General features: G+C 54.1%; 6 protein-coding genes across 6 annotated transcripts; 3 read left to right on the top strand and 3 right to left on the bottom strand.

Annotated features, from left to right (window-relative positions):
* Positions 1-410: 410 nt before the first annotated feature.
* On the top strand, positions 411-5,777 carry PODANS_7_7590 (uncharacterized protein; the record flags this gene model as incomplete). The annotated part of the gene is made up of 4 exons (XM_001908083.1): positions 411-1,203; positions 1,263-4,217; positions 4,278-5,650; positions 5,715-5,777. 4 exons carry the CDS (start codon positions 411-413, stop codon positions 5,775-5,777), a joined length of 5,184 nt encoding a protein of 1,727 aa, XP_001908118.1.
* Positions 5,778-6,503: 726 nt separating this feature from the next.
* PODANS_7_7580 (uncharacterized protein) lies at positions 6,504-6,835 on the bottom strand (the record flags this gene model as incomplete). The annotated part of the gene is made up of 2 exons (XM_001908082.1): positions 6,504-6,730; positions 6,799-6,835. 2 exons carry the CDS (start codon positions 6,833-6,835, stop codon positions 6,504-6,506), a joined length of 264 nt encoding a protein of 87 aa, XP_001908117.1.
* Positions 6,836-9,453: 2,618 nt separating this feature from the next.
* Positions 9,454-12,921, top strand: PODANS_7_7570 (uncharacterized protein; the record flags this gene model as incomplete). Its single annotated transcript, XM_001908081.1, has 1 exon — positions 9,454-12,921. The coding sequence occupies one exon, from the start codon at positions 9,454-9,456 to the stop codon at positions 12,919-12,921; it is 3,468 nt and encodes a 1,155-aa protein (XP_001908116.1).
* A 427-nt stretch (positions 12,922-13,348) lies between these two features.
* Positions 13,349-15,717, bottom strand: PODANS_7_7560 (uncharacterized protein; the record flags this gene model as incomplete). The annotated part of the gene is made up of 2 exons (XM_001908080.1): positions 13,349-15,476; positions 15,551-15,717. The coding sequence occupies 2 exons, from the start codon at positions 15,715-15,717 to the stop codon at positions 13,349-13,351; spliced, it is 2,295 nt and encodes a 764-aa protein (XP_001908115.1).
* A 978-nt stretch (positions 15,718-16,695) lies between these two features.
* On the top strand, positions 16,696-17,313 carry PODANS_7_7550 (uncharacterized protein; the record flags this gene model as incomplete). Its single annotated transcript, XM_001908079.1, has 1 exon — positions 16,696-17,313. One exon carries the CDS (start codon positions 16,696-16,698, stop codon positions 17,311-17,313), a length of 618 nt encoding a protein of 205 aa, XP_001908114.1.
* Positions 17,314-17,843: 530 nt separating this feature from the next.
* PODANS_7_7540 (uncharacterized protein) lies at positions 17,844-19,721 on the bottom strand (the record flags this gene model as incomplete). Its single annotated transcript, XM_001908078.1, has 2 exons — positions 17,844-19,417; positions 19,460-19,721. 2 exons carry the CDS (start codon positions 19,719-19,721, stop codon positions 17,844-17,846), a joined length of 1,836 nt encoding a protein of 611 aa, XP_001908113.1.
* Positions 19,722-20,269: the final 548 nt, after the last annotated feature.

The raw sequence follows: 20,269 nt of genomic DNA, 5'->3' as shown, positions 1-20,269 counted from the left end.
ACCGCCTAATTGTTTTGTTGACCAGCGCATCTTGGCGCCTGTCCAAATCCGCGGCAGGCAAGAGCGCGCGGGACAAGGACAAGCTGCAAAGCTCACGGTTTAGTTTGGCCGCGACTCTTTTTCCAAAAGCGCTTCCAAAAACAGAAACATTAACAAACCCCCATCTCGACGAATTAGGAGGAATTGTGTCGATACCAACCTCACTGATAACAGCATCGTAGGGGGCCTCTTTTAACTAATACCAACCATTCCACACTGCGACCGCAACTACGAACGAGCGAGTCCATCGACAAAGGCTTGCCTGCGATGTACGGATACTGATACGATTTTACTCAATTCCCAAGCCAGCCAGCAACCTTCCTTACCATCCACCACTTTTCTCTTCACAACGCGCCTCATTTGAGCCAGGCATGGCTGAGTTTCGCGTTCTCGAGGGGCTACAGGCCCTCCACTCGGAGCTGGTTGCTGTTCGCCAACACCGTTTTGACAACATCTCAGTCCTAGAGAACCTGATCGAGCTGCATTCCGACAATTTGAAGGCGCTGGTTGACAAGACACCACGAAACTCTACCCATAGAAACGACATCACCAACAAAAAGGTAATCAAGACCAAGGACGGCGAATTCAAGGTCAACGATGACTTCATCTTCGAGACTCTCAAGGTCGCCGACGAGTTGGATCTGGATGAGTACGAGGCTGGAAGGATTATTCTGGATTGCCAGGACGAGGACGACTCGGAAATACAGTCACGCCCGCTATGGGAATGCGGTCTCATCCGCTTCCACCAAGAGCGAAAATACCTACTCGACTGCATGCGGCTCTGCATCGAATTAGCAAACGACGAGGAAATGGACGACAATTTGAAGGATGCCTTTGGGAAAATTCTGGAGGAAAAGATCTTCGTCAAGGGCTCAAGCAAAAAGATTGTCGCGAGATGTATGGAGGCTATGCAAACCATCAAGGCTATGTTGCAGAGCATCAACGAGAGGGTGGCGTCCCGGTACATGCTAGAACAAGCCAGTCTCGCCCGGCCCCCAGAGGCTGCCGACACGATTGAGTTCTCCCGCATGAGCCTCGTGGAGCAGCATGAGTGTCTTGCCATGATACTGCACGCTGCCGTGGAAAAGCAGTACGCCGATATCAACGACTTCAAGCAGTTTTTGGGGACGCTAAAGAAGATCGATAAGTACGATCAATTTCTCGGTGAGCCTTACCCCCCTGTCCGGATTTGTTCATGACAAATACTAATCTGAGGGCGCCAGTTCATCTATTCCCTGTTTTGGCCGCCTACATCAACGTGTTTGGCTCACCAGATGGCATGTGTGACTTCCAGCAGTCTCGCCAGTTGGACCAAGAGATCTTGAAAACTGGAGATGGTGACAGCTGGGCTATTTCGTATCTGGGAGCGGCCACGCGGGTCTGGTGGATTGCCGAGTACACTGGATACTTCCAAGTCGATAACGAATTCGATCTTGGTGGGTTGGATCTGGACGTCGAGTTTGACAAGAGAACAAAGGCATTTACAGAGGCCCTCAAGGAGGGGGCATTCGACTTTATCCTTTCTGTGGCGGCCGATTGCAAGACGGAGGAGTGGCAAGATCCATCACGCATGGGAATGCGGCAGTGGTTGCAACGGAAGTCACCTCCTCTCCAAGGTGATTTCTACTACTTCAGCCATTTCCTCCAGCTCAGCCTGATGGCCCACCTGGAGGTGTTTATCGACTCTGTCATCACAAACCTACCCGAGCTCGTCAGGACATTAAAAACAGAGGAGGATGAGCAGCGCCAGCTGAGCCAAACCCACGAGCAAGACCTCGACCTCGAGCGGTTCGTGGTCATCATCTCGTATGCGTACGAGGACAGGCCAGATGCCGCCATGACCTTCTTCGAGGACCCAGATAGTGCTCTGTATGGTTTCCTACAATGGGCGTCCACAAAAGCATCAACGCCCCTGGTTAGTGCGTTTTGCGAGATGCTACAGGCTCTGGCCTGCAACGAGGAGACTGCAACGGCTGCTCATACATTTTTGCTCGACGAGGGGCACCAGTCTTCTGGCAAAATGAGGCGATCCCAATCGCTGACCTGGAACCAAATCTTTAGGGAATTAGAGTTCTTTGCCAAGAAACTGAGCGAGAGGCCCAACCCAGCGCAAATGCAGATCCAGCGTCCAGGCAAACCGGGCACCGATCAGGGAGAGGCCGAGCCTGAATCGGCCATGATGCTGGAGTGCTATGTTCGGTTGATTGGCAAGCTCACAGCGGAGAGCAGCACCTGCAGAACCAGGTTGGCAACGACACAGGAACTCACGTTTCCCGAGATTCTGTTCAGGTTGGCAAATGCGAACGTCACTCCCCGGCTTCGCGCCGCTGTCTTTTACAGCTTAAGATCACTGTTGGTGATGAAGTCGGTTTCCGAAAGTAACATAATATGGACTCTTGTGGACAACTTCACTATGGGAGCTCTGGACCCCAACAACCCGGCGACTGCTCAACAACAGCGAAGTCCTACATATCAGTCGACGTACGAAGAACTGCAGGAACGCGCTTTCAACGATTTATCCACTGGCTTTGAAGAGCCAAACGCATTCATCCAGCTTCTTACGTCGTTGGTCACGCCCTACACAGTCTCCGATGGGCTCAACGACACCTTGCCGTTCCCCGAGTTTCTCGGTGTGAACAAGCGAAGACCCGGGATAGAGATCTATGTTGACTTTGTGTTCTTGATGTTCACCATGAAGCCGAGGGAAATAGTAGACCAAGGCCAACTGAGAATGCTGCGTCTCTCCTGCCTAGAATTCATTCTGGCATGCTTGCAAACCTTCAACGAAGACCTGATCGTCCTGGGCAACGAGACAAACATCGAGATTGACAAGGCTGTGAAAACGACCAGTCTCGCGGTTTATGTTCGCCTTCATCCTTTTGCTCGCGTTATGGAATGGATGTATAGCGAAAAGGCCATCACTGCCCTGATGGATACCATTCATCAGGACCAGTATGCCCTCAGCCGGGCTTCACCTCACTCGCCCTTGATCCAGAGTATCTTACGTGGGATCCAGGTGCTGATCAAGGTTCTCGACCTTCAGGCGACCTTTATTCACTTGGTGCGGCCTGTGATTCAATCCGAGGCCGGGAAGCGGAGGCCGCTTACTCTGGCCAAGAGCACGTATACGTCCATTGAGGATGGAATTCTCAACCATCTGACACTGCTGGTTGATCTGGGCAAGTATTGCAACCTCGGGGTCAGCGAACTCACTCTTTCCTGTCTCAAGCTGCTAGAGAAGGTTTCAACTTCCAGCAAGCTTATTTCGGCATGGAATCCCGACACCCATCGCCCAGGACACCGGAACAAGGCCATTGTCCAGCTTGAGAAGGATGGCGAGGGCGAGGTCATCGGAACATCACTTGCTGCTAGCATCAACGCGGTGATCGATCCGGCGCTCGAGACAGAGTCGGAAGAATACCTGATCAAACTCTTCATTCTCGACTTTTTATACGAGACCCTCAGGGCATCACCCGACCAGCCCACGATTGCGCATTTGCTTCTCGGTTTCAACTGCGAGCTGCGGGGGTTGAGCGTTGCGCCCAACGGGGTGTTTGACAACCAGAGATCCCTCTTCCACAGCCTGTTGGGTGTGGTCATCGAACTGGTGGTGAATGAGGGTGATCGAGGAATGCGCGGATACTTGATTACGCTCAAGTACAAGATTCTCCGCATCTTCCAGCTGCTGTGGAAGTCGCCGCTTTCGTCGACTTTGGTGATGGAAGAGTTGAGGTCAACCAACTTTCTGTTCCACATGCTTCTGAGAGAGTCACAAATCGTGCCGGGGCTGCCGTGGAACGATATGACGCTGGATGACAATTCGTTCCTCCTGTCGACGGCGTCGGTTGCGTATATCGACTACCTCGGTTCGAGGGCCATTGTCTTTGAGTATATTGCCAAGGAGCTGTGCAGCGTTTCGCAGAACAGGATACCGTCGATCAAGCGTCAGATTTTTGATGCTCTCAATGGGCAGATCACGCTGGAGAACCAGGAGACGTTGGCGGCGCACAATATTTTTGACTTTTTTGATTTCATGAATGTTGATATCTCGTGGGAGGTTGCGCCGCCGCAGTTTCATTTCTACCATGAGCTCGACCTGAGCCCGTGTGTGATCGACGCTGGGGGGGCGGGGATACAGTACAATCTCTCCAGAGTGAAGGAGTGCATTCAGCTCAAGCGTAGGTGATACCGGGACACGCTGGCCATGGTGCCTCAGGAGGGCATGGATGAGATCCAAGCGGAGGAGCAGGTGCTGCTGGAGTATCTCCTGTTCAACAACCGCCGGGTTTTGGTTCGGGCTGTCAGGCTTGAGCTGCTGAAGAAGTGGTCGGATCTGTTGCTGGTCATGTTCGAGGCCAATGAGTTCAGGGGCACGGTCAAGACGACGTTCTTGCTGCAGGCGCTGCAGGCTATTCTGCCGACGTTGGAGTCGTTGAACACGGACAATCCTCCCGAGGCGTTTGAGCTGGCAAAGGTGGCCAAGATCCTTCTTTACAAGCTTGACTTTTCGGATAATACCGGCGGTGCGCCTGGGTTGGAGACGGATAAGATTGCCATGGGGAATCTGGTCAGCGAGAAGCTGTTTCAGCTTTTCCAGGTATGTCTGGCGTCTATTGTCAAATGGAACCAGTTTGCCGAGCTGCGCGGGTTATACTACAGTATCTGTTACCGCTACCTTACTGGGGTGGTGGACAACGACGGCGGCGACACGCGCAGCTCGAGCCTCCTCACGGCGAGGATCAGAACCCACAAGGCCATCCAGAACCACGGGGAGAAGCTCCTTCACGTCATCTGCGATGATGCTTATGGGTCTGACACGCTCTGCCAGACCGCTGCCATGGTCCTTTTATCAGCTCTAGTCCACATATCCCGCTCCTCGCCGCACACCAACCCAACATCCATTTCCGTCATTGAGTCCCTCAACAGGCTCAACTTCATCGGCGTCTTGGTCGACTCGCTGAAAACAATCCTGCGAGAATGGCTCGCGATTATCAACCCCCCTTCTCCTCTCCCCGCCTCAACAGCAGAAGCGACGGAGCAGTACCTCACCGCCAAACTCTGCTTCCTCCTCCAGCTCGCCCAGACAAAAACAGGGGCGATGTACATCCTCCAAGCCAACCTCTTCCGCGCGTTGGAAATCTCGGGGGTGTTTGCCGCCGACCCAGAGCTGGAGATCAACCCGTCCAACACTGTCGCGTTGGAAAAACACTACTTTTTGCTTGTGTCGCTGGCTAGGATTATTACTGCTAGTGTGCTGTCGAGGGGGCAGGGGAATATTGTCCAGGCGAGGGGGTTTTTGCAGAGGCACAGGATGTTGGTTGTGCACACGCTCAAGAGGGCGGCGGGGATTGGGATTGTGGGGAATGGGATGTGGGGAGGAGGGGAGGAACAACAGCAGGAGAGGTCAATTAGTGATGGGTTCTCTTTTGGGCCGACCGTGAGCCCCGTTGATTCCATACTGGGCGGTGGGAAGAAGGGGCCCCTTAATAACAACAACAACAACAACAACAACAACAATAACAACAAGGAGGCGCAGAGGAGGTTGGAGGAGAGGATTGGGGAGTTGGGGGAGAGCTTGATGGTTTTGATTGGGGGGGTGGGGGTTTTGGAGGTGAGTTTTTCCCCCCCCAAACTATGTGACAACAACAACGGGATACTAATGAAGATGATAATAGTACGAGCTGGATCAGCTGCCGGCTGAGAGGGCTAGTGTTGTGAATACGACACTGTTCCATTGAATGGGACCGTGAGGGGTTGTCAATGAGCAAGAAAAGATATCGAGTAAGATGGGGAGACTGGCGGCGGCCATGGAGGAGAAAAGGGAGGTGGTAATATGGAAGTGGGTGTTTCCATAGACAGCTGTGAGCCGAATGTATCTCGAATGGAGTAGAAAGAAGTGTCTGAGTTGGGTAGGACTGTCGTCGGGTAGAGGAGGTAAAAAGAATGGCGTTTGATGGGATTCACGGTATCAAATATTTTTTTCCCATTCCCATGTACCATTGACCAAACACCACCACCCTCTATAAACACCAATCTCTCTCTCCTTCCCATATCCTTTATATATCCCACCATCAACCCCCAAATCACAAAAAGACCCAAAGACCACCCCCATATTTCACCATAAAAGAAAAGAAAAGAAAGAAAGGGGTATATTTCATGAAAAACTCCCACGCCTGCTCCCATTTCATGTGCCTGACAACACAAAACCCTTTAGCGCCTAGTTCGTTTCCCCATGTCCCATGACCCTGACCCATATGTAAATACCTGATAAAGTCGCGCTTTCCTGCCTTCAAAACTTGAGGAGGGGGAGGTGGGGGCTCTTGCTATATACAGCCCATCCATTTCCCCCAAGTGAATCCATTCATATCTGCACAGATTCAGACACGCTCATCTCATTGCCGCTGCCCCCCTGTGAAAAAACAAAGCTTTCAGCCGAAATCGCCCTTTGTTCCAAGGGCAAAAACTCAGTGCTCGCCGGTATTTCTACCAGCAGCAGCAGCCACCGCCGCCTTCTTCCCCAAACTCTTCTTCGTCATCAGCTTAATCTCCAGAGGATAATACCCCTTGCTCTTAGGCCCAAACTTCCCGCTCGCATTCTTGTTCTCGATTTTCTGCCTGCAAATCGGGCAGATCCGCTTATGGGGTGTTATTTGCAGGGCTGAATGTAGGCACTCGCTGCAAAAGAGATGACCTGAACAAAATAATCCATTAGCATTGCCTCCCATTAAAAATTCACCCGAGTTGGAAAAAAAGACTTACCGCAATAGGTGACCGTCAAATCCGTGACACCATCCATGCAAATGACACACTGAAACTGCGACAGCTTGACCCAATTCTTCTTCCTGTCCTCCTCCTTCTCCTTCTCGTCCGACGTCAGGTCAGCCACGTCCTTGTCCACCAAGTCAACAACCTCTGGGTCGTTGTCTCCAAACAGATCATCGTCATCGATCTCAAACGCCTCGCGTTTGCGCTTTGTGCCGGACCCTGCCGCAGATATCGAGCCATTGCTCGCTCTCCTCGGCGTTGCTTGCGGTGCTGTCCGAGCCTGGCTCAGCTGTGACTTTGATGAGTTTGCTTGTGACTGATTGGCGGCAGCGGCGCCGGAAGAGGATGAGGAGGCACCCGAGACGCGAGGGACATGAGGTAGCGTGAGGCGGTCAGCTTGCCCAGAGCGACGACGCACTGGTCGCGATGACGCTGGCATGGTGTAGGCCGAGTCGGAATCGCTGGATTCTTCGTTGGTGTTCGAGGTTGGCGTGGATCTTGTCGAAGGTGGCGGGGGGGCTCTCAGGCCAGTGGGTGGCGCTGGAGGGGGAAGAATCCTGTGGAGTGTCTGGCTGAATGCGTTGTTGGTGCCGGGATTATTGCTCCTCGTGGCCGACCTTTGTGGAGTAGCAGAGGTGGAAGGGAGCGATGGGCTGGAAAAATCACGAGAGAGTTGGTCGAGGTAAAAGCGGTCGCTGTCTGATTCGAGAGAAGGGGTGGAAAAGTCGGGGGTGAGTTGGTTCAGATAGAAGTCGTCGCTGTTTGGTTCGCGCTGGTGCACAGGTGGGGTTGGGGTGATTGTTCTCGGGGTATTCACGGTATTGTGGAGTGAATTAGCGGGACGAGATGAAGAAGGGAGGAATTGGGAGGGGTTGTTGACAGTGGTGCGCCGTGGCTGTGGCAGATTCGCAGGACCGGATTGGGCTGAGGCTGAGGGTGAGGTTGAGCCGATTGTTGTTGATGGTTGATGAAAGAAGGGCCCAGGGAGAGAAGTGGTAACCGGAGCCGTTGACGGCATCGGCGTCGGAGGGTGGGGGGCGCCGTGTAAAAGTGAAAAAGTGGGTCTGGAAATAAATGATGCAGCGGCGCCAGGACGAGCTCCGGCTTGTGCAGGCTGTCGTGGTGGTTGCCACTGCTGCGCTGCAGACCACGACGAGGCCCCGGGGAGGGCGGGAAGGGGAGGAAGGGCCGGCGGGGGTGCTGATGGCACCGGCCACACGGCTCCGAAGGCAGGGAGTCTCGGGAGCTCGAAGGAGACGGATGCCGGGCGTCCTAGGGCTGGCTGAGATGTGTGCTGCTGGCGGTTGCTCGCAACAGAGGGTGCTGGTAAAGGCAGACCTGGGAAGGGAAGTGTAAAATTCGCAAGCTCTGGTCATTCATGGCAAAAACTGTGTTAGTCTCGGCTGGAGCCAATTTGCACCTGCACTTCTCGAGGGAGTTCCACATCTGTCCATACCTCCAAGGAACTCGTCAAAGCCCGAGTCAAAAAAGTTGTTGGCCATGATTGCTGCTGCTGCAAAGGAAAAGCGAGAGACGAGCCACGACGGGGGGAAAAGTATATAGAGATAGTGAAGCTGCTTGAAGCAACATGAAGATGGTAGTAGGAAAAGGCGGCAATGACAGACGGCTAGGATATTACCACAAACTCCACCCCGAGAGCTTATGATGTGAGCACCTGGACTGGAAAGCACGTAGTGGAAGGCCACAAAGACACACAAAAAGGGGGACAATGGCATTAATAAGGGGTCGTCGTATCGCCAGACAGACAGACGCAAGACAGGCGCCTCTCTCTCAACAAGCGGTCGACGAGCGAGCGAGGCGGCTTCCAAATTATACCTTCTCTTGGTCCGAACTGCCCCAACCCAAGCTCAAGCCCAGCAAGCCGCCCGCCTGTCTTTCCGCTGCGTTTGCCGCTCCTCGCCAATATCACTCACTCACCCCACTTATTACCTCTACGAAAGATTCCTCTGTCTATCTCATGACTTGCTAATTAACAGCCAATCCAGGGCCTGTTCCGGCAATCACAGCATGAGACTGACAGCATGTGCTGACCTGGCACTTTTGAGGCACTTTGCTTGCCTGGTGAGGACTTTTCAAAAGTTTGCGGTTGCCTTCCATGCTTGGCTGGGCTCGGAGATCCGCTAGCACCTCACCCATCCACAAGCTGCCTTTTCTACTGTGCCTACCTGAATTATGACATACATATTCCGATGTGTGACTCCAAGCACCACCATCCTCTGAAGAGGCTTGATTGCACGTGAGAGCATACCTGTGATCACATTTCTCAACAGTATACCATCATATAATCAATCTTCAAGGAACCCTCAGATGAGAGCTCCTCCGTACTCTTTGTGAAATATCCGGACGGATCTTATCAACAAGACAGGTGCCACAGCATGGGATTTTGGGAATCAAATGGTCCCGCTGCGGACGCCCAGAGAAGCCCGGACCCCACACACCATGCAGGACTGGGATTAGCTACTGCTGGCTGCCGCCGTGAGCGGGGCCTCACTGTCGTAGCATCCCCGCCAGGACCCAAAATTTCGTCTTCTTTTTTTTTTTTTTTCGAAAAAGGAACGTTCCAATAGAAGCAGCCCACTTGGCACCATGACTTGAAGGGGCGCGGACCATTCCCCCAGACAAAATAGAATGCTGCTCCCTTACCGCAGGGTCGCGGCAGGACGAGACGCGCCGGTCGCCAGCTTCATCCGTCTTGCGAGACACTGCGCCGGCAGACGTCCCATCTCATCCCGGCGGTGGATTTCGCAAACCGCTGCTACTCAAGACGAAACCACCGAAAACCTATCAGTGCCATGTACTGCGCGGTACAACGAGATTGGCGTACAGCAACTGAGCTCGCACATTTACGACCAGCTGTTCCCCAAGGGCAACACCTCACCCCCCTCCAAAGAGCTGGTCGATCTTGCGCGGGACCACCTTCGACGTCACGAACTGCTGGGGAAAAACACCGACACCTCGGCGCCCGTCGCATTCGATCTCCCGCCGCTGGTCGGAAGCACCCTCGACGAGCATTTCCACAAACTAGGCGTCGATGCCTCTGAGCCCTTCCTCACCCACGCGAAGCGGTTTGCCCTGGCAAATCCGCCACCGAAACCGAGAAAATGGGTGCGCCGGAGCGGGTGGACAAAGTACTACGCCGATGGCCGGACCGAGCAAGTGGATGCGCCTGAGGGAGAAGCCATGACATTTGACACCGAGGTCATGTGGAAGGAAAGCCCGTACGCCGTCATGGCCTGCGCTGCGACGGCCGATGCTTGGTATGCCTGGTTGTCGCCGTGGCTGTTGGGCGAGACAGAAAACGAACATCAGCTCATCCCGGTGGGCGATCCAACAAAAGAGCGGGTGATAATAGGGCACAATATCGGATACGATCGGGCGAGGATATTGGAGGAATACAGCTTGACACAGACGAGGAATTCGTTCCTGGACACCATGTCATTGCACGTTGCTGTCAATGGCATGTGTTCGCAACAACGACCAACGTGGATGAAGCACAGGAAGGACCGCGAGTTTCGGGACAAGATCGCCAAGGAGTCGAGCAATGCCGAGCTCGTCGAATTGTTGAACAATGGTGCGTTTTCGGCCCAGGAGGAAGAACTTTGGGTGGAAAGGAGTTCGATCAATTCACTGCGGGATGTTGCACAGTTCCACCTCGGCGTCACAATCGACAAAGAAGCCCGCAACGCTTTTGGCGAGTTTGACCGGGATGGCATCAACCAGCAGCTGGATGAGCTTTTGACTTACTGCGCTGCTGATGTGGCCATCACCCATCGTGTCTACCAAGTGGTGTTTCCCAACTTTCTTCGCGTCTGCCCACATCCTGTTAGCTTCGCTGCGTTGAGGCATCTATCGAATGTGATTTTGCCCGTCAACAAAACATGGGACTCTTACATCGCCAATGCGGAAGCCACGTACAGGAAGCTATCTGATGGTGTCCGGGAGCGGTTGGTTGCCCTTACAGACAAGGCTCGCGAAATCAAAAAGCAGCCCGAGAAATGGAGTACCGATCCCTGGATGTCGCAGCTGGACTGGTCTGGACAGGAGGTCAAGATGACCAAGGGGACTCCGACCAGCCCCCCGAGAGAATACAAGAACCAAAAGATGCCAGGGGAGCCAAATTGGTATAGAAATCTGTTTCCCAAGGCTAAAGGCCCTATCAACCTCACTGTGCGAACAAGAATTGCACCACTTCTTCTCCGGCTGTCCTGGGATGGACACCCGTTGTTTTGGTCGGATAAGCATGGCTGGACCTTTAGAGTGCCCTTGGCCGATATGAAGAAGTACCTCGACAAGCAGATGAAGCCCTGTGATTTCGAGGGGGAGACAGTCTTGGCCGTCAAGGAGGACACAAAACACGCCTACTTCAAGCTGCCACACAAGGACGGTCCCACGGCTCGCTGCACCAACCCCATGGCAAAGAGCTATCTCAGCTATTTCGAAAAGGGGACGTTGTCGTCGGAGTACGACTATGCCAAAGAGGCCCTGGAGATGAACGCTTCTTGCTCCTACTGGATCAGCTCCCGCGACAGGATCATGTCCCAGCTGGTGGTGTACGAGTCCAACCTCCCCGAGCCTGTCCGCCCCAAAGACCTCCCCGAGGATGCCCCAACACCAGGGTTTATTCTTCCTCAGGTCATCCCCATGGGCACCGTGACCCGCCGCGCGGTAGAAAACACCTGGCTCACGGCCTCCAACGCAAAAAAGAACCGCGTCGGTTCCGAGCTCAAAGCCATGGTCCGCGCTCCACCGGGGTACGTCTTTGTCGGCGCCGACGTTGATTCAGAAGAGCTCTGGATCGCCTCTGTGGTGGGAGACGCAACGTTTAAACTCCACGGCGGGAATGCCATCGGGTTCATGACATTGGAGGGCACCAAGGCCCAAGGCACCGACCTCCACTCCCGCACCGCCGCCATTTTGGGCATCACCCGCAACGACGCCAAGGTGTTCAACTATGGGCGTATTTACGGTGCGGGCCTAAAATTCGCCGGCCAGCTCCTCAGGCAATTCAACCCCTCCCTTTCCGAGCAGGAAACACTCGACATCGCCGGCAAGCTATACGCCACGACAAAGGGCACAAAAACCAATCGCAAGTCCCTGTATAAACGCCCCTTTTGGCGCGGAGGGACAGAGTCGTTTGTGTTCAACAAGCTGGAGGAATTCGCCGAGCAATCCCACCCTCGCACCCCCGTGTTGGGGGCGGGCATCACCGAGGCGTTGACTGCGAGGTTTTTGTCAAAGGGGGGGTATCTGACCTCGAGAATCAACTGGGCCATTCAGTCTTCTGGAGTCGACTACCTCCACCTCCTCATCGTCTCAATGGACTACCTCACCCGGAGATTCAACATTGCCTGCCGACTCGCCATCACGGTCCACGACGAGATTCGATATCTGGTCCAAGAACACGACAAGTACCGCGCTGCGATGGCGCTTCAAATATCCAACCTCTGGACGAGGGCAATGTTTGCCCAGCAAGTCGGCATCCACGACCTCCCCCAATCGTGCGCCTTCTTCTCCGCGGTAGACATTGACACCGTCCTAAGAAAAGAAGTCGACATGCCATGCATCACCCCCTCCAACCCAATCCCCATCCCACCAGGGGAAACAGTCGACATCAATCAACTCCTCTCCAAAGGCTCCCTCGCCCGGTTGGACCCAACTATAACCCCCGACCCAACATATGCTCCGCGAGTCAATCACATCAAGTATGTCCCCCGCAAACCGGTGATGGAACAGCTCCAGGAGGAGGAACACGCCCACGAAGACGAGAAGTCCAAGCTCAGGTTCATCAGGGCGCAGATCGCAAACGACGAGGCAGAGTTTAGGGAGATATTAAGGGAGACGAGGGGAGAAGCTCAGAGAGAGAAATACATCCCCAAGGTGCCGGTCAAGATTCTCAAAAAGCCGTATAGTGCCAGTGCTAAGCTGCTGCCGGGGGCGGCAAGGTACGGGCAGCGGGAGCCGGTCATGGTGAGGGAGGCGTTGGAGGGGGTCAGGTACAAGAGTTGGCCTGGGGGGAGTGGGAGTGGAGGGAGTAAAAAATGGGATGGGGGGAGGGAAAATGGGAGGGAGAGGGTGCAGTGGGATTTTACTAGGTAGTTGGTCAGTGGGGGGATGTAAGATATGGGGTGGTGGGTTGTATGATATGGGAGGGAAGGGGTTGTTTATAAGCCATGCATGGTTGGGAGTTATGGGAGCGACGGCGTCTTGTGGTTTGGTTCGGCATGGTTGGAAAAGCATTGTTTGCCTTGTTGTCACGTCATATTCTTCATGCCTGTCAGAGTAGGGGTGTTAACATAGGAGCGAAAATGAAAAATATCAAAAATCATCTCTACAAAGCCTAAACACTCTTTGCTGGATTGTCATCTATTATCACCCACCCACACACACACCACGCCTAACCTGACAAAAGTATCTTTGACAGAAAATCTGGTATCATTCTGACCATCCCAAACCGGGTATTCTCTATCCTCCCTTTACAAATAAAAATCATCAGCCCTCCCCCCCATTACCAAAACCTCTACACTCACCTCCCCCCATTCCCCGGCAGCGGCCTAGGCCCCACAATCTGCCTCCTATTGGCCCCAATCCCCTGCCCGCCCTTATTCTGCCCATCACCCCCCGTATACCCACTCCACTGTCCCACATCCCACCTACCCCCTATCCCACCTCCAATCCCCTCCACCCCATCCGCCGTCCTGACCGCCTTGGCGGTTTCCTTCTGGCTCTCTTCCCACTCCATTTGTCTCTGTCTCTCCAGCTCCATCTCCCTTTCCAAGAGGGACTTGCTAGCCCACCCGGCAGCCTTTGTCTGTTTCTGGGCTTGTTGACGGCGGCGATCCTCCTCTGCTTGTTCGTCTACCGTCCCGGCAAGTTCTTTGACAAAGGTTGAAGTAGGGGGGGAATGGAGGGGGGCGGGGTTGGAGGAGAGGTACCTGTCGGTGCGAGAGGTGGGTTGGGGGGCGGGTTTGGCAAAGGGGGATTTGGATACAAAGGGGGAGTTGGTTGTTGGTTTGGATGTAAAGGGGGAGTTGGTGGGCGGTTTGGTTGAGAAGGGTGTGGTAGTTGGTTTAGTGGAAAAGGGGCTGGTGGTTTGTTTGGAGGAGCGAGGGCTGGTTGGCTTTGCAAACGGGCTGCGGTTGTTACTACCAGCCGACCCAGGGGTGGGGAGTTGTCGGGTTGATTCTGGGGATGTTGTCGCGGAGTAAGTAGTCGGATCAGGAAGAGGGCGAGAACCAGTGTGCTGCTTCGCGATGGGAAGCGGTTGACCGCCAGTGGGCTGCTTCCTGATGGGCAAAGTCGGTGGTGGCAAAGACGACTTCTCTCCCGTGCGATGGGTCTTAACCTTTGCCGGGTCGGGGAGTGGTCTCGGTGACTGTGATGGAAGCGGTGGGCTCAACGGAGGTTCCTCTTCAATGTCGACCTCGTTTTGGTGATGGTGCCACGATTTCGAAGCAAAGTTCTGCTCATCCCTCACACTCCACGAGTCCTGTCTGCTCACCTTGTCCGCAGCAGCAGGCCGGCTGCGAGATCGAGACCTCGCCTTCTTGGCATCCCTGTTCCCATGTCCGCGAGACCGCCCCTGACGTTCCCGCTCATACTGGGCCTCCCTCTCTCGTGCCTTTGCAAGCTCTTCTTCGAGCTGTCTGATGCGTTCCTTATCTGATGACTCCTGACCCGCTTGATATTGGCTCAAGTACTGACCACGAAGCTCGGACCCGCTCTTTTGCTGTCGAGCCTTCGCACGTTCCTCCTGCAACCGCCTTTCAGCTTCGGCCTCCTCCTTGCGCCTCTTTTCCTCTGTCATCTTCCACTGCCGTTCCTCCTCCTCCCACCGTCTTTTCTCCTCTTCAATTTTCCTCCGCTCTTCTTCCCTGATCCGCTTGGCCTCCTCTTCCCACCTTCGCTCCTCTTCCTTCTTGGCCCGTGCTTCTTCCGCTTCGAGTTCCGCCTTCTTCTTGCGCTCCTCTTCTTCTTGTTGTAGCCTCAGCTTCTCGGCCTCCTCCTTCCTCTTCTTCTCCTTCTCGTACAAGCTTGGAACTGCAGGACCAGCACTAGTGATCTGTCTCCTGCCACCAAAGGCGATCCCTAGGTTATTCTGGTTGGCACCGCCCATGTAGCCATACTGGGCGATGTTCCAGGCCGGAGATGTGGCGCCTTCGTGCTCCTTCTTACTCCAGCTACTAACACCAGGAGAAGTTGCACCGTTCGTTGGGGACTTGGCCCGGCCCCATGGTCCGTCGTCACCCCCTGTTCTCGATGCCGATAATGACGGCGTTCCCCTGCCATACACCGAAGACGAGGCATTGCTAGCATTGGAATTCCCCCGACCACGTATAAGTGGAGGAGTATTGTAACCCGTCGGTTGTGGACTTAACAGCGCCGGGTTCTTGGCTTTGGGACCGATCGGATTGGGAAAGGTGTCTGGGTTGGCAGCGTTGGCCGCCCGGCTGAAAGCACCAAGGCACTGGAGGACCTGGGCGGGATCTTTTCGCTCGTAGAGGTCGACAGTCAGAAACATGTCGTGCTGTTGGAGGTTGAGAGGTGGTGTTTGGCAGGCGCGGAGAAAGTGGGAGATGTTTTCCATCTGAACAAAAGGCATGGCGGATTTCTTGAACTTGACTCCTGGAGGACCGATGGCGAGGTTGACGAGTCTAGGGGGCCGGGCACGTGTTAGTCAACCTTCGAACTGTTGTACAACAGGTTACCAGTGCGGCGGCAGACTTACTTGCACAAAGCAACACCATCTTTGAGTACCTCAAGCAGGTCTTTTCCGGGCAAGGTCTCGCTGATGACACTCTCTATCCATTGCTTTGCCTCGTTCGCAGCGGCGGGCGTGTACTTCTCCAGGCGCAACCGGCGCAAGTCGCCGTCCAGCGATGTCACGGACGCCATGTTTTTGGCAAATGTTGATTTCTGGATTGTTTCTCTCTCAAGCAAGTGTTGTTCGTGTACAAGTAGGTTTTCCTTTTCCAAGCTGTTCAACAAAAGTCCGGGAGTCTCGGGTCGTGAGAACAGGTAAGCAGTCCGTTCGGGGCCAGTTGCGTCAGCGGATCTCTCTCTCTCTCTCTCCTATCCCCTAAAAGATGGATAATTTTGGCAGCGGATGTCCCCTAGTTTTTCAGGGTAGGTTAATTAGTCTGGCGACGGGCCGTGAAATGAAGCTGCGGGGCCTCGTTTGTTCGTGTCTATTTCAGCAAATTGGGAGAAGGTCGGCAACCGAGATGTGGTGTGGTGAGGCTTGTCGTCGCGGACCATGTCTCTTGTGAGATTGCGGGCATTCTTCAGGGCGCCCTCTTCAGGGGACATCCCTTGCCGTGCCTTGGTGTGCCTGGGTGCTGCCCCTCATTTATGGCTTGGCGGGAAGGTTTAACTCCAGCCACACAGGTTTGTCTGTGCGCTGGGAGGGGAGTGTGGGGGAGGCTAATAATATGTGGCTGGGATTAAGCTTTCTGGACAAGATATTCGATGTCGATCTCCTGCGTAGCTCATTGAGTTTGAGTTGCATGTTGACCATCTTTCAATGCCTTCTCACGGCAATTGAGGAGTCTGTTGATGATCATTCACGATCTAATCCACTTATCTGCCCCTTTTTGTAGTATCTGTCCACACTAGAATCCAAGAGGACCCCGTCCAAAGTAATCATGCCCGCTTTTTCCCATGCCGTGCCCACTAGTTTTAAACCCATCCAAATCCCACCCCTTGGCAACGACGTCACTCGATCAAATTGTTCCACCGTAGCTGTTCACCTACCACCAAAGAAATTATCGCGAACCGCGTCGCGAACATCACCACCCCCACCTCTCTGTATTACACATTCACAAAACCGCTCTTTTCTTTACTGCCTCGCCCACCCTGTATATAGAGGTCAAAATGTCCCAACCCCTCTCCCTCCTCCAAAAATTCCAATCCCTCCGCCTCCCCTGGCGCCGCCACTTCCTAGTAGGCAAAGACCTCTCAGGCAACACCTACTGGGAGTTCCACGACCGCGGCAACCCCAACCCAGACCGCTGGCGCCGCATCCTCCGCCCCAACCCTGCCCTCAAACTCCACCACTCCGAGGTCAAGATCCCGCCCGCGTGGCACCAGTGGCTGCGTCACACCCGGCCTGACCCGCCCACCATTGAAGAACAGCAAGCAGACGTTATCCGACAAGAAAGACTCAAGATTTTGGCGGCAGAGGCGGACAGAAGGTGGGAGGCCAAGGCTAAATATATTGAGGATGGGGTTGGGGGGGAACAGAGGAAGCCAGCGTTGGAGGGGAGCGGGATGTGGGTTGAGAAGAAGGAGGAGGAACAACAAAAAGTGCCCAAGCAGGTCAAGAGGGAGGAGGTTTGGGAGGGGATGAAGAAACAGGCTGAACAAGGTGAGGAAGGCGAGATTTTGGTTGGGGGGAAGAAAAAGGTTGATCCGTGGAGGCAGAAGAGGGCTGGGCCCGGGGAGGAGTGGCAGCCTCAGGGGTGGACGCCGGGGGCGGCGAAGAAGCCATGATATTGGAACGGAGAGGGACATGTCATGAGAAGGAAATAAGAGATGTGTTGGGGGGTGGAAAGGAGTTTGGCGTAGGAAAAGCACGCATAGCCTTGGTCTCTACATCACCTCTCAACTGTACAACACATGTATATAACCACCGTACTCGATAGACCGCCAAAAGCAGCACCAATCCCCGCTTCCATTCTAAAGCGTGGGTTGAAACCAGTTTTGCAGGCCGAACGAGTCCCACGAGGTATTCGGTCAAGACATCTATCTACCCGAAAACAGTAGAAATAAAAATGTACACAAAGTCCTCCATCTAACATGATTAATTGTAAGAGCAATGATGCGCCCTGATCATCACGCCTGTGATCTTCAGTCATACCATACCACCCATCAAATGATAAACCATCAAGTAGAAAACCGCAAGAATCCCGTCAAATAATAGCCCATGCTTTTCCCATACAGAGGGGGTATCAAAAAGCCAAAAACCAACAATAAAAATGCGCTTGGAAGTCAACGCGTGTAATAAGCAGACAAATCACCCCTCAACCGAGAATCCTCGCAAACACCCTCAGATTATTACTCGACCTCGCGAGCATCTCCCTTCCCAACCTATCAACTCCACCCGCCCTCCCCCTCCCCTTAATCTTGGCGTCCCTCGCCTTGATCCCCGTCTCAATCGCCTTCCCGAGACCGGCCGCGTCCGTGATGTCCCTCGCCAGATACAAGCCCCACAGCATGTTCTCCAACACAATCGACAACTTGGCATTATCCTCGGCAGTGATCCTCCCAGCCGGGAACGGCAAGCACTTCTGCATCATAACCTCAGAGATGCCATCCCCACTATTCGTGTCGCGGTCCACACGGTCGGGATCTGGCAGGCCGTTCGGCGGCAGTAAACCGTCCAGAACATTCCTGTAGAGCGATTCTTTGTCAAAATCGGGCAGGTCGTTGTGTGCTTTGAGAAAGAGCTCAAAAACAGGCAGCGGTGAAGTCCTGACCTTGTACGAGAAGCTCTGGTAAAGCTCAGAAGTAGGAAAGGATACGTCGCGGAGATAATGGGCCGCTGCCGATAAAAGACGGAATATTCGTAGTCGGAATGGGATGGTCTCGGCGACTCCATCGGGCAAACGAAACGCAGCCGGCCTCGGGCCCGCATCGCTTTCCATCGCCTTCTTCGTCCTTTTCTGTACCCCCGGCGCAGACCTGGCAGAACTGCAAGGCAGCTCCTGACTGTCCCCCTCATTCTCCAAGTCCGAGTCATCGTCATCATAGTCCCCAAAGCAGCCATTCTCCAGATCCAGCGTTGTATCCGCCCTCTTCCTCTTAATAGTCCTCGGCCCAACCAACTCTTCATTCGTGAAAACCTCCCCATACACCTTCCTATCCCCAGCCTCCAAGGCAAAAGTCAAAGCCTTCATCACCTCCTTCTGCACGGTTTTCCTCGCCTTGGTGATATCCTCCAGATAAGCCACCAACAAACTCCCCTTCAAATTGGGATACGGCTCATCACCCGCCGTCGTCGTCTTCTCATCCATCGCCAACCGATCATCCCAATCCTGCTCCAGTACCGTAACCACAAACTCCAACCACGGCTTCCAATACTTCCACCTCCCTGGCACAAACGCAGCGCACCAAAATGACCACCCTAGCACCGACCAGAAATCACTCGCGCGGTGCCAGATGACTCCTTCTCTGGCAAAGGTACCAGTCATGACATCAGAAGAGGAAGCATCACTATCTGCTCCGCTCATGCCACTGGTTGACCAGTCACCAAAAACATCTCCCCTTCTTGATCTCCTGGCATGGGAGGATGATGGAGGTGGTTTGAACTCGAATGCTTGTCGAAAGTTGGCGTTTATTGGGCCGACGATAGACAGCAGACCTCGGAGGTAGGAGAGGGCAGCGGCGCCGTCGCGCACCGGCGGGGTGGTCGTTTCGACGTCTGGTGGGGCCGAGGTGAACCGGGGGTGGATTGCGAGACTGCTGATGAAGGCGAGTTGGTGTGGTGGGGGAACGTAGACTGTCTGTGGTGGTTGGGAGCCTTGCTCTTTCGAGGGTGGGGAGAAGCTGGCGCAGTTGGAGAGGAGGGCGTGGAGCATGTTCAGGGTCTCAGGGTCTGTCAAGGGGGGAAAAGTTAGGAGAAGGGAACCAAGTCAACAAAACAAAGGAGCAAAAGACATACACATCTTCTCCTCCAGGTGGATCTGTAACTGGTTCTTAATCATAAACGGTAGCTGGGCTGCATCTCGATAGGGCGGAGGTAACAGCTGGTCATAGTCGTCGTCAAAGTCATCCACACTCGTAAGAGCAGACGTGTCGCCGACGCTGTCCCCATCTGTTCGAGCCGTGTGGTGCGAACTGGGAGTCGAGATAGTCGTGCCCAGGGTTATGAGGGGCGATGTGCTAGACAACGACGCCATTGGAAGAGGCGGCCGTTGTCACTTTTCTAGACGGCCTCAAAAGCTGGCGGTGGGGGAATTTTTGGCGGATTACTTTCTGAACTACCCTTGGATCATCCAGAAACGCTTCGGAAGCAGTTCCCGAGGAATAAAAATGGCGAAAATGTGGAAAAGAGACAGAGAGAAAGAAAAGAAAAAAAAGAATGGGGAATGTACAGGGTTAATAGGTCAAGACATAGCGCGTTCGCACGCGACGGGTGGGCCGTGTTTACAGCCCTGTCGATTTAGCGGCACAGTGCGCAATTCCCTGTCAGAGCTCCCGCCGTTACCAGGCCGTCGGGTTTTTACCCACGTTACGGATACGTACCGGCGGTTACGCAGTTACGTTTCCCCGAGTACGTTTTGTTTCACAACTCGAATCAAGCTCGACGATGGTCTGGCGGGTATCTACTCTGTATTCTATGAGTGCCTGCACTTGGCCTTAAGCATAGATAGATTGCATCTGTCAGCCACCCAGCGTCTGCAGTCTGATGCAGGACCCGTTCCACTTACACGGCCGCGCTGACATC

The sequence above is a fragment of the Podospora anserina genome, chromosome 7 (assembly GCF_000226545.1).
Source record: "Podospora anserina S mat+ genomic DNA chromosome 7, supercontig 1".
In the NCBI taxonomy this organism is placed as follows: Eukaryota; Fungi; Ascomycota; class Sordariomycetes; order Sordariales; family Podosporaceae; genus Podospora; species Podospora anserina.
The sequence above is the reverse complement of the archived record's forward strand: the minus strand, read 5'-3'. Positions and strand labels throughout refer to the sequence as shown.